At 37.5% G+C, this 12,649-nt stretch overlaps 1 protein-coding gene and 1 pseudogene across 2 annotated transcripts in view; both read left to right on the forward strand.

Moving 5' to 3' along the window:
* RECK (reversion inducing cysteine rich protein with kazal motifs) overlaps positions 1 to 12,649 on the forward strand; it is an 80,944-nt gene that overhangs the window by 45,247 nt on the left and 23,048 nt on the right. For both annotated transcript variants that reach the window (XM_027549650.1, XM_027549651.1), the window contains 3 exons: positions 1,582 to 1,761; positions 7,144 to 7,356; positions 11,462 to 11,598. In XM_027549650.1, the coding sequence (XP_027405451.1) occupies positions 1,582 to 1,761; positions 7,144 to 7,356; positions 11,462 to 11,598 (530 nt within the window). The remainder of the gene's footprint in view (positions 1 to 1,581; positions 1,762 to 7,143; positions 7,357 to 11,461; positions 11,599 to 12,649) is intronic.
* Positions 2,765 to 3,113, forward strand: LOC113897190 (annotated as a pseudogene).

Below are 12,649 nucleotides of genomic sequence, written 5' to 3' on the forward strand. Positions count from 1 at the left end.
GGGAAGGATCCTGAATAATTCTTTGAGTGTCTACTAAAGAGTTGTGCCCTGTAATCAACTGGAGATTGGAATGGCTGTGTCATCCAAGAAGAATTTTGGTAAAAAACACTACATCTCTTATCTTGATGTAAGGTTTTATGGTTTACTGAATGCTTTCACTTTCATCTTGTTCATCTTCATGAAATCTGACAAGGCCGGTATCATCTTATGACTGATGTCAATTTGTATTAATTCTTGTTTATATATAGAAAACTAACTTGAGATATTAAACAAGGTCCAAGGTCATACAGAAAGTAAGAACTAGAGAAAGTACTGATTTTCCAGATCCAGGTGCCTGTTGGATCTTGGTACCTCAAGGTACCTCAGCTTTCTCATCCCCATGATGTGTAAGCTCCACTGAGAGTAGGGACTTTGTTTCTTTTATTCACCACTGCATAGCCAGTGCCTTGAACAGGGCCTCACATAAAATAGGCACGCAATAAATGTTGGTAAAGTGAATGAGCAAACTTATAAAAGTAAAAGTACCCTCCTCATAGAGGTAATTATGAGAGTCAAAATGTGACAGAGGTGGAGAATTTTTACTTGTGACTTTGTACATTCTGGTAGTATTAAAATTTTATATTACGTATTACTTTTTTTATACTTTTATTACATTTATCAGTGTTAAAAATTAATGAGTATAAAATGTGAAATCACTTTGGAAATGATCCTGATTCTGTTTCAGCTATATATATATGCACCGAAGTTGCTTTATAATTAGCGAGTACTGAAATAAGAATACATGCATACTACAATAATATATATAGTATATATTGCTATATATAATAGTTTATAGCAGCTTTGAAATTCTTAAAGCCTATATATATAGGCTGTCTTGGTATATCTTAAGGACTATAAGTTGCTTGGGATACTTTTTCAGGGAGAAGCTAGTGAACTTAAGTCTATAATGCTTCTTAAAAGGAGTCTGAGGATCAAGTTACATTTTTGCCTCATGTGATGAACATAAATATAGTGGACTATGTCTTGGTAGAAGCCGAACCATGTGCTTTACATTTGCTGCTGCTGCAAAGTAGCTTCAGTCGTGTCCAACTTTTTGCAAGCCTATGATCCATAGCCTGCCAGGCTCCTCTGTCCATGGGATTCTCCAGGCAAGAATACTGGAGTGGGTTGCCACACCCTCCTCCAGGGGATCTTCCTGACCCAGGAATCAAACCTGCATCTCTTATGTCTCCTGTATTTGCAGGCAGGTTCTTTAAAGGTAAAAGAGAGATCAGAAATATAGAGGGGAATACTGGTGCCAAGAATAAGGATGTACAAATATGATTAAACATTAAATTGAACACCAAGCTTTCTAGCAACCATGGCAAAGAAAAGAGAGCGATAATAAAAGAAAGCTAACTTTTTCATGTAAAAGATTACTTTTGGGGGCTCTAAATTCTAGAAGATAGGTCTTAGTCTTTTGATCTTTATATATTTTTTTCATTTATGTTCTAAAGCACAGTTCATAGAGTTTAAGTTTTATGCAAATCAAATATTCATTTGGCTGATTTGTATGTTTCTGTATTTGTGCTTTTGTTTCAGAGAACTGTGTACTAAACTCTATAGCATGAGCTGGGGCAATACACAGAGTTGGCAAGAGTTTGATCGCTTTTGTGAATATAATCCAGTGGAAGTGTCCATGCTGACCTGTTTAGCAGATGTCCGGGAACCTTGCCAGTTGGGCTGTAGAAACCTCACTTACTGCACTAATTTTAACAACAGGTAAGAGCAAATTACTATACATGGAATGGAAGTATTTTGTCATTAATTGACTTATTTTTAAATAAGTGAAAAAAGATCATTTTAGCAGGAACTCTGCTAAAATGTTCCTTAGCAGGAGTTCCTTAAGAACTCTGATTTTGTTCCTGCTAAGTTAAAAGGAAGTAGTATATCTTTATCATTTCATCTTTAAAGGCTGTATTCTACCTGGTAAATCACCACTGGGAAAGGAAGCACTATAACAAAGCCACTTCTAATCTAAAGATGCTTCAGACTTCTAGAATGCAGAGTCCCTCTGCCTTCAATCTCCCATTCTTCCTCTCTCCCTTCCTCTGCATCACCAGTGAAAAAATAATTCAGTGCAGAGTAAAGCAATGTGAACAATTTATTCATCCAAATACCCTCTTATGACAACTTGCTTCAGATTGGTTGAAGTTCACACTCAGTGAGTCCCCTATGACATACAAAAGCATTCTTTACAGGAGCAATTAAATAGGTGTTTTCCTGAGATATCCATTATGATAAGAAAAATAAGAGCCAAGAACTGAAGAAATGGCTGAAGAAGGAATGAAGAAAACCAGGAAAGGGGCATCCAGAAGCATACAGAATGCTGTATCAAAGAAGCCAGAGAGGGAGAATTTCTAAAGAAAAGGGGGCTAGTTGATTTGTGAGGCACAGCCCAAAGATCAGGAGGGCAAAAAGACAGAGAATCAATCAGTTGATCCAGAAGGAAGTTCATAGGATGTTTACCTCAAGCTAACACACCTTGAGGAGTTTACCTCAAGCTAGTTCTATCCTCTTAAAAGTATTCAGATTATTATTTCAAGAAAGAAAATTGAGATATCTTTACAGCTAATATTAGCCAATAAAGACCTGGCTTAGAGGTTGAGCAAATTTGAGATCTATCAAATGTTTAAAGTTAAATTTGGATATATTCCTAACTTATGGTAATGGTAGAGCAGTTTGTATCAGACTAACACTCCTGTCAATACCAGTTATGGCTCTCATGGCGGGGTTGCTGAAGACCGCTGACCTTGTGGGATTAGCTGTATGTAAGACTCCACATGAGAGGCTAAAAATATTGTGTACAAAGTTTCTTGATGTTCTTGGACAGATCCCTAAAAAATGCAGCATATAGGAAGTATACAGAACAGATTACAAATGAGAAGCTGAGTATGGTTAAAGCGGAACCAGATGTTAAAAAACTAGGAGAGCAACTTCAGGGTGGCCAAGTAAAAGAGGTAATTCTTCAAGCTGAAAAGGAACTAAGCCTGACAAGAAAAACGGTTCAGTGGAAACCATGGGATCCTTTAGTGAAAGAGCCTCCTGCCAACCAATGGAAATGGCCAGTATAAACAGCCTTCAATGACTTGTTTGTTGATAGGAAACTGATATAATTAAATATTTTTATATTTAAAAAATACCAATTATTAGCCCTATATAAACTACAAAAACATAATGGTTTTGAAGGCCTTTGAGAGTGACCTAATGCAGGAAGAACTACATCTCATGAAAGATAGAGACCACACTGAGTGAGGGCCACTTTTATCTAGTTTTTCCTTCATAGGCACTCTTAGTCCCCTGGCATGGCATATAGATTTCAAGCAAAAAGCAGCAGTATTGGGCTGAGGAGTTAAGAGATCAGAGTTTGGGGCTGCCAGAGTAGCTGGATGTGGAAATAGAAAATCCCAGAAAGGAGGGAACTGCAAAAGGAGATGACATAAAATCTGCATACAAACTCCCCTTAAATCCTTGAATTTGACAGAGTCATAGGGTATAAGGTTAACATAAAAAAGCAAATTGTATTTCTGTTTATTAGCAAGAAACAATTAGAAAATGAAATTTATAAAGAAAATCTATACAACTGCATAAAAAATATGAAATACTTAGAGATAAATTCAACAAAAGATGTACAAAAACTCTACTCTAGAAACCAGAAAACTTTGCAAAAAGAAATTAAAGACAGAAAATACATGGAGAGAATTGTAGATTAGAACATTTTAATACTGTTAAGATGTTAATTCTCTTGAAACCAATCTGAACTCTAGTCAGTGCAACCTCAATCAAAATCCCAAATGACTTTTTAAAATAGAAAGTGTCAGTCTAATTCTAAAATTCATATGAAAATACAAAGAACCTAGAATACCTAAAACAGTATTTTTAAAGACTAAATTTGGGGACCTTACAGTACATGATTTCAAGACTTATTATAAAGCAATAGAAATTAAATCAGTATGATATTGGCATAAATTTAGACAAACAGATCAATGACAAAATAGAAAAGCAATAGTATACCCACACTGTGCTGAAACTTGATTTTCAACAAAGCAAGGCAACTCAGTGCAAAAGTAACAGCTTTTTGACAAATAATGGTGGGACAGTTGAATATCTGTATGAAAATAGAAAAGAACCTTAACTTCTATCTTGCACCATAAACATTAATTCAAGATGGGTCATAGATATAAAAATAAAAGCTTCTGGGAAAAAAAAATAGGAGAATCTCTAAACAACCATGATATAGACAAAGATTTTGTAGACAGGACACAAGATACTAATTATAATAGAAAAAAAATAATGAACTGGAGTTCAACAGTAAACATTTTTGTTGACTTAAAGCCACCATTTAAAATTTGAGAAGAGAGGCCACAGTCTGAGAAAAAATATTTCCTACTTCACAAATGCACACATACACACACACAATCACACACAGATGCATTTGACAAAGGTATTATATCCAGGATATATAGATAATTCCTATAACAGCATAGTAAAAGTCAAATTGAAAAATGGGCAAAAAAACTTCCAAGGACACTTCATCAAAAAAGACATCAAAAAAAAAAAAAAAAGACATCAAAACAAACACTTAGTATAGAAAAAGTTCATTACCATTAGTCATGCAAAAATGCAAATTAAAACCCCAATGAGATGCTCCCTCACACCAAATAGCTAAAAGCAGAAGACTGCCAAGCATGTGCATGAAATGGAATTTTCATAATTTGCTGTTGGGAGTATAAGATGTGTTTAAGCACTTTGGAAAGTTTTCTTGCAATTTCTTAAAAAGTTAAATCTGTACCCTAGCAATTTCATTCTGAAGCATTTATCCAAGACACATGAAAATATATGTTCCCCCAAAAGGCTTACATAGCACCCTTATTCATAAGAACTCCAAAATGGGGAGCTGCTGCTGCTGTTGCTAAGTCACTTCAGTCGTGTCTGACTCTGTGCTACCCCGTAGACAGCAGCCCACCAGGCTCCCCCGTCTGGGGGATTCTCCAGGCAAGAACACTGGAGTGGGTTGCCATTTCCTTCTCCAATGGGAAGCAGGGGTGGATAAATAAAACATCCATCAAGAAGAGAATGAAAGAACATACTGTGGTATTTAAACAATAGAATAGCTAGTACCTAGCAGGAGAGAAAAAAAAGCCAAAGTACTGATAAACCCCAAAACACAGATGAATCTTATGCTGAGTGAAAGAAGCCCAACCCAAAACACATCCACATGTATGAGTTCAAGAATAGAAAAAAGTAATCATTAAGGATTAAGATCAGAAAGTCCTTGCCTCTGGCAGAAAGGGAAATCGCCTAGAAGAATGTATAAGGGAACTTTATGGAGTGACAGAAATGTTCTATATTTTATTTGGGGGCTTGATTATATAGATGAATATAATTTTCAAAACTTACTGAACTGAACTTTCAAGATCTTCACATTATATTGTATGTAAATTATACCCCAATAATATAGTATCTCAAATAAATTTTTAAAGTTAAAAAAATTTGTTCATCAAAAGACACCATTGAGAAAATGAAAAGGCAAACCACAAGCTGACAGAAAATATTTGTAATACATATGTCTGACAAAGAACTTAATGTCTGGAATATATAAAGAATTCTTACAACTCAATAGTAAAAAGACAACTTTAAAAAAAGTCAAAAGGCTGGAAAGATGCTTCACAAATGAAGATATCAAAATGGTCAATAAGTGCATGAAAAGGTGCTCAGTGCAATTAGTCATCAGCAAAATGCAAATTAAAACCAGTGATATACCACTACACACAATTGAGTGATTAACTACAAAGACTGACAAGCATGTAAAGCAGCTAGAATTTTCATACTTGGCTGGTGAGAGCAGAAGATGATGTAACTACTTCTGGAAACAGTTTGACAGTTTCTTAGAAAGTTATAACCCAACAGTGCCATTCATAGCCAGGGGAAAGAGACATGAAAACTAGAAGCAACCTTAATGTCGCTAAACCAGTGAATGAATGAATAAACCAGCATTTCTCAAAGTGTGTTCTGTTTTCCCAAAACCCCATGAGATTAAAACTATTTTTATAATAATACCAAGACATTATTTGCCTTTTTCACTCACAAGAGTGAATAGTGAAGTTTTCCAGCTGCTTTAAGGCGTGATATAGCAACAGATTGAATGCAGGGGCACATATGAAAGTGCAGCTGTCTTTTTAAAGCCAGACATTAAAAGAGATTTACAAAACTGCAACAGACCTACCCTTCTCTTCCTTTTGTTAACGTGAAGTGGGTTTATCATTTTAAATGGATTAATAAGTACTTTAAAAATCTCTCAGTTTTGATTTATAATATGATAATGGGATATTGGTGTATATAGTCTACATAAACAAAAGCTTTTTGAGAACTCTTTAGTTTCAAAAGTGTAAATGGGTCCTGAGATCAAAAAGTTTGGGAACCACTGGGATAAACAAATTATGATACATTTATTAATAAAATATGACTGAACAATAAAAAATAAGCAATTTATATGCACAATATGAGTACATCTCAAGATTCTTTAGCTCAAGACACTAGACCCAGAAGACTACATACAGTATGATTCCATTTGAGAATTAATCTCTGGTGATCTGAATATGAGTGGTGGTGGCCTCTGGGGTGCAGTAGCAGGGAAGGGCATTGACTAGATGGGGACACAAGGGAACTTTTTAACAGGATAGAAATGCTGCTCATTGATTTGGATATGCCCATATGAATGTATATGTTTGTCAAATTGAACTAACCATAAGATCTATAAATTTTATTTTTATAAATTATACCTCAGTTTTTAAAACTTGAACTTATTTATTTTATGAGATGAAAGAAATAGTATGGTCTGAGATGATAGTCTACAGTGTTTTGAAGTTTTTAAGTGCCTCACAAAAATCTGTATTTTAAAGAAAAATTTCAATCAGAGTCTTAGTGCTGATGTCTGCTTTGAATCTTCATACATTCAAAGCTGACATTCTTTGATGGGTTGTATGCACTTTCTTCTTTAAAAAAATATATTTTCCTGATACACTGGCATGTCAAGATTTTACACGTAGCTTCTTTCTAGAAAATAATTGCCTCTTGATTCCTTCTGGCCTTTTTTCTCTTCAGGCCAACAGAACTTTTCAGGAGTTGCAATGCTCAGTCAGATCAAGGAGCCATGAATGACATGAAGCTGTGGGAAAAAGGAAGCATAAAGATGCCATTTATCAGCATACCTGTTCTTGACATTAAAAAGTGCCAACCAGAAATGTGGAAAGCAATAGCTTGTTCGTTGCAGATTAAGCCTTGTCATAGTAAATCACGGGGCAGTATTATTTGCAAGTAAGTTTCTTTCATCATAATGACTCTCCAGTTTTGGTTTGGACCCTCTATGATCTCTACCCACAGCCTATCTCTAGTCATCATCCCCACATGTCAGATGTTCTCCCAATTTTCCTTCTTTGCTGAAAATACTCTTCCTCCTACCCTGTATCTGTACTCACCCACTGCTTGTCCTTCCTCAGTTCAGTTCAGTTCAGTCACTCAGTCGTGTCCGACTCTTCGCGACCCAATGAATCGCAGCACGCCAGGCCTCCCTGTCCATCACCAACTCCCAGAGTTCACCCAAACTCATGTCCACCGAGTCAGTGATGCCATCCAGCCATCTCATCCTCTTCTCCCCCTTCTCTCCCTGCCCCCAATCCCTCCCAGCATCAGAGTCTTTTCCAATGAGTCAACTCTTCACATGAGGTGGCCAAAGTATTGGAGTTTCAGCCTCAGCATCAGTCCTTCCAATGAACACCCAGGACTGGTCTCCTTTAGGATGGAATGGTTGGATCTCCTTACAGTCCAAGGGACTCTCAAGAGTCTTCTCCAACACCACAGTTCAAAAGCATCAATTCTTCGGCACTCAGCTTTCTTCACAGTCCAACTCTCACATCCATACATGACCACTGGAAAAACCATAGCCTTGACTAAACGGACCTTTGTTGGCAAAGTAATATCTCTGCTCTTTAATGTGCAGGTCGGTCACAACTTTCCTTCCAAGGAGTAAGTGTCTTTTAATTTCATGGCTGCAGTCACCATCTGCAGTGATTTTGGAGCCCAAAAAAATAAAGTCTGACACTGTTTCCACTGTTTCCCCATCTATTTCCCATGAAGTGATGGGACCAGATGCCATGATCATCGTTTTCTGAATGTTGAGTTTTAAGCCAACTATTTCACTCTCCTCTTTCACTTTCATCAAGAGGCTCCTTAGTTCTTCTTCACTTTCTGCCATAAGAGTGGTGTCATCTGCATATCTGAGGTTATTGATAGTTCTCCTGGCAATCTTGATTCCAGCTTGTGCTTCTTCCAGCCCAGCGTTTCTCATGATGTACTCTGCATATAAGTTAAATGAGCAGGGTGACAATACACAGCCTTGACGAACTCCTTTTCCTATTTGGAACCAGTCTGTTGTTCCATGTCCAGTTCTAACTGTTGCTTCCTGATCTGCATATAGGTTTCTCAAGAGGCAGGTCAGGTGGTCTGGGATTCCCATCTCTTTCAGAATTTTCCACAGTTTATTGTGCTCCACACAGTCAAAGGCTTTGGGATAGTCAATAAAGCAGAAATAGATGTTTTTCTGGAACTCTCTTGCTTTTTTGATGATCCAGCAGATGTTGGCAGTTTGATCTCTGGTTCCTCTGCCTTTTCTAAAACCAGCTTGAACATCTGGAAGTTCACGGTTCACGTACTGTTGAAACCTGGAGTGGAGAATTTTGAGCATTACTTTACTAGCGTGTGAGATGAGTGCAATTGTGCGGTAGTTTGAGCATTCTTTGGCATTGCCTTTCTTTGGCATTGGAATGAAAACTGACCTTTTCCAGTCCTGTGGCCACTGCTGAGTTTTCCAAACTTGCTGGCATATTGAGTGCAGCACTTTCACAGCATCATCTTCCAGGATTTGAAATAGCTCAACTGGAATTCCATCACCTCCACTAGCTTTGTTCATATTGATGCTTTCTAAGGCCCACTTGACTTCACATTCCAGGATGTCTGGCTCTAGGTGAGTGATCACACCCTCGTGATTATCTGGGTCGTGAAGATTTTTTTTGTACAGTTTTCCTGTGTATTCTTGCCACCTCTTCTTAATGTCTTCTGCTTCTGTTAGGTCCATACCATTTCTGTCCTTTATTGAGCCCATCTTTGCATGAAATGTTGCCTTGGTATCTCTAATTTTCTTGAAGAGATCTCTAGTCTTTCCCATTCTGTTGCTTTCCTCTATTTCTTTGCATTGATCGCTGAGAAAGGTTTTCTTATCTCTCCTTTTTATTCTTTGGAAATCTGCATTCAGATGGGAATATCTTTCCTTTTCTCCTTTTCTCTTCTCTTCTTTTCACAGCTATTTGTAAGGCCTCCTCAGACAGCCATTTTGCTTTTTTGCATTTCTTTTCCATGGGGATGGTCTTGATCCCTGTCTCCTGTACATTGTCACGAACCTCAGTCCAAAGTTCATCAGGTACTCTGTGTCAGATCTAGTCCCTTAAATGTATTTCTCACTTCCACTGTATAATCATAAGGGATTTGATTTAGGTCATACCTGAATGGTCTAGTGGTTTTCCCCACTTTCTTCAATTAAGTCTGAATCTGGCAATAAGGAGTTCATGATCTGAGCCACAGTCAGCTCCTGGTCTTGTTTTTGCTGACTGTATAAAGCTTCTCCATCTTTGGCTGCAAAGAATATAATCAATCTGATTTTGGTGTTGACCATCTGGTGATGTCCATGTGTAGAGTCTTCTCTTGTGTTGTTGGAAGAGGGTGTTTGCTATTACCAGTGCATTTTCTTGGCAAAACTCTATTAGCCTTTGCCCTGCTTCATTCCGTATTCCAAGGCCAAATTTGCCCATTACTCCAGGTATCTCTTGACTTCCTACTTTTGCATTCCAGTCCCCTATAATGAAAAGAACATCTTTTTTGGGTGTTAGTTCTAAAAGGTCTTGTAAGTCTTCATAGAACCGTTCAACTCAGCTTCTTCAGCGTTACTGGTAGGGGCATAGGCTTGGATCACCGTGATATTGAATGGTTTGCCTTGGAAACAAACAGAGATCATTCTGTCATTTTTGAGATTGCATCCAAGTACTGCATTTTGGACTCTTTTGTTGACCATGATGGCTACTCCATTTCTTCTAAGGGATTCTTGCCCACAGTAGTAGATATGATGGTCATCTGAGTTAAATTCACCCATTCCAGTCCATTTTATTTTGCTGATTCCTAGAACGTTGACTGTCCGTCTTAGCCCCTCTTAAATTCCAGTCATTGCTATGGAATCTTCCCAGATTTCTCCAGCTGATAGTAGTTTATCCAAACTACAAATTTCTGTAGACTTTCATTTGTACTTTTCTCATGGAACTTAGTTCAAGAAACAGTGAGTATCTTCAATGCACTATTCTATTCGTTTACTTTAATATGTGTATTTGTCTTATATCCTGTTAGCTTTGCTCTTCTTGAGGATAAATACTCTTCTTTGAACCTCTTTTTTTCTTATATTTTCTCTCTTCTTTTTCTTCTCTTCAGGAATGAGCATAATCCTAAAGTGCAATAGATATTCCAGAAATGTTTGATGAGTGAAAGACTTAGTAAATATAGTCAATAGGGTCTGTTCCTAATAAACATTTCTGAATGGTTTACTTATTAAGATCTATTATAGGATAAAGTTTAAGGACCTATTGTATAGCACAGGGAACTATACTCAATATTTTGAAATAACCTATAAGGTAGAAGAATCTGAAAAACAGTGTATATATATATAACTAAACCAGTTTGTTGTACATCTGAAATGAACACAGCATTATAAATTAACTATACTTCAATTAAAAAATTTTAAAAAATTTAAGTAAATAGGAAGACAAAAAAAGGGGGGGTCTGGATAAAATAAAGATGAAACTTTATAGAGGGGTCAAATTTCTATTGAAGACAGAAAATTTTAAAGTAGTGGGTTTTCCAGTTGTTACAGGCCAAACACTTTAATGTTGATATAAACAGATATTTAAAAAGAGAAAGGCAGGAAGGCAGTGAGGGAAGAAGAAAGAAAGCCCTGAGAGAAAGGAATATGATTTCACAAAGAGCACATCAGACTAGCCTAGGTTAATTTCCTTTCAATGACAGTGGAAAACCACATTGATAGTAGTGGCAGTAGGTATGAGTGTAAAATTTGAGCAAGGCTTTTGATCTCAGGTCAGAGAAAGTTGGGGCTGCTTTGATAGTGAAATATATTACTTACTCTTCAACCTAAGGTCTGCTGTCAGCCCTGTTCTTTTATCATGCACCTAACAAAGTGCGAAACATTGTTGAGTTGTAAAAACTCACTTTCTGAAAAGCTTCTGAAACAGAATTGATATTGGCTAGGCAACCTGGGGAGTGAGGAGGTTCCTCAAATCCTAAATTTGTGTGTATTTTCCTTTTCAAGATCAGATTGTGTAGAGATTCTCAAGAAATGTGGGGACCAGAACAAATTCCCTGAAGACCACACAGCTGAAAGTATTTGTGAGCTTCTGTCACCCACAGATGACCTGGAGAATTGCATACCTTTGGATACATACCTCAGTAAGTACTTTTTTTTTTAATTTAAAGGCTTCTCCCTTCTATCTCTGCCCTTGATGTTTGCTTTGCATGAGCATCTATCTGTTGAGAACATGTGGTTTAATGATAATATCTCATCTGCAGACTCTTACCTTATTTGCTTGCCCTTTTCAGCCCAGGAAAGAATTGTCGTCTTAAAATATATACACAGAAGCAACTATCATTAGCAGTCTGAGTGGGTAGTGAACTGTTGTCAGTCAGGAATTCTTAGTGATGAGTCATGTGTCCGCATTCTCAGATAACCAGCTCTTTATCATTGCTGTCTCCTTGCCATGATTTGATCAAGTAGAATTTCCCCTAGGGAGTCTTTAGCTTCTTGTCATCTAATACCAGTAGAAACTGAGCCAGGCGTTGGCTTGGACTTACCCACCAAATAGGGAGTAAGGAATGATGGTCTGGGTTAGTACATGAAAATGGAGTTTTTCTCTGTACCAAATACTCCTACCAAGAGCTAGAAGAATAAGTTTGTATCTCCTTGATGGATTCTGAAGCTAAGCTTCCCAGCAGGAGGTGACTGTGTGGTAGAAACCAGGGGATAAAATTCATAGACACTATATAGTCAAGGGGCTTTCCTGGTGGCTCAGTGAAAAATCTGCCTGCAATGCTGGAGACCTGGGTTCGATCCCTGGGTTGGGAAAATCTCCTGGAGAAGGGCCTGGCAACCCACTCCAGTATTCTTGCCTGGAGAATCCCTGTGGGCTGGTGGGCTATAAGTCCATGGGGTCGCAGAGAGTCAGACACGACTGAGAGATTAAGTACATATAGTTAAGAGAAGTGTTTAGGCTACCACTAAGGGGCATTAGTGCTGTGAGCTGGCTCAAACTAGCTTTATTTTCCTGTGTTAAGATAGGATTAAGTTCAACTGCAAATAATAGAACAGATGGAAGCAAAAGAAAGCCCAGAAGTAAATAGTCTAGGGCTGTTACAGTGGAATCCAGGTTCCCTTTTCTTTCTCCACCATTCTTAGTGCTTGGCTTCCATCATCAAGGTTACTTTGTGTACTTTACCATCACAA

This window comes from Bos indicus x Bos taurus, chromosome 8 (assembly GCF_003369695.1).
Source record: "Bos indicus x Bos taurus breed Angus x Brahman F1 hybrid chromosome 8, Bos_hybrid_MaternalHap_v2.0, whole genome shotgun sequence".
In the NCBI taxonomy this organism is placed as follows: domain Eukaryota; kingdom Metazoa; phylum Chordata; class Mammalia; order Artiodactyla; family Bovidae; genus Bos; species Bos indicus x Bos taurus.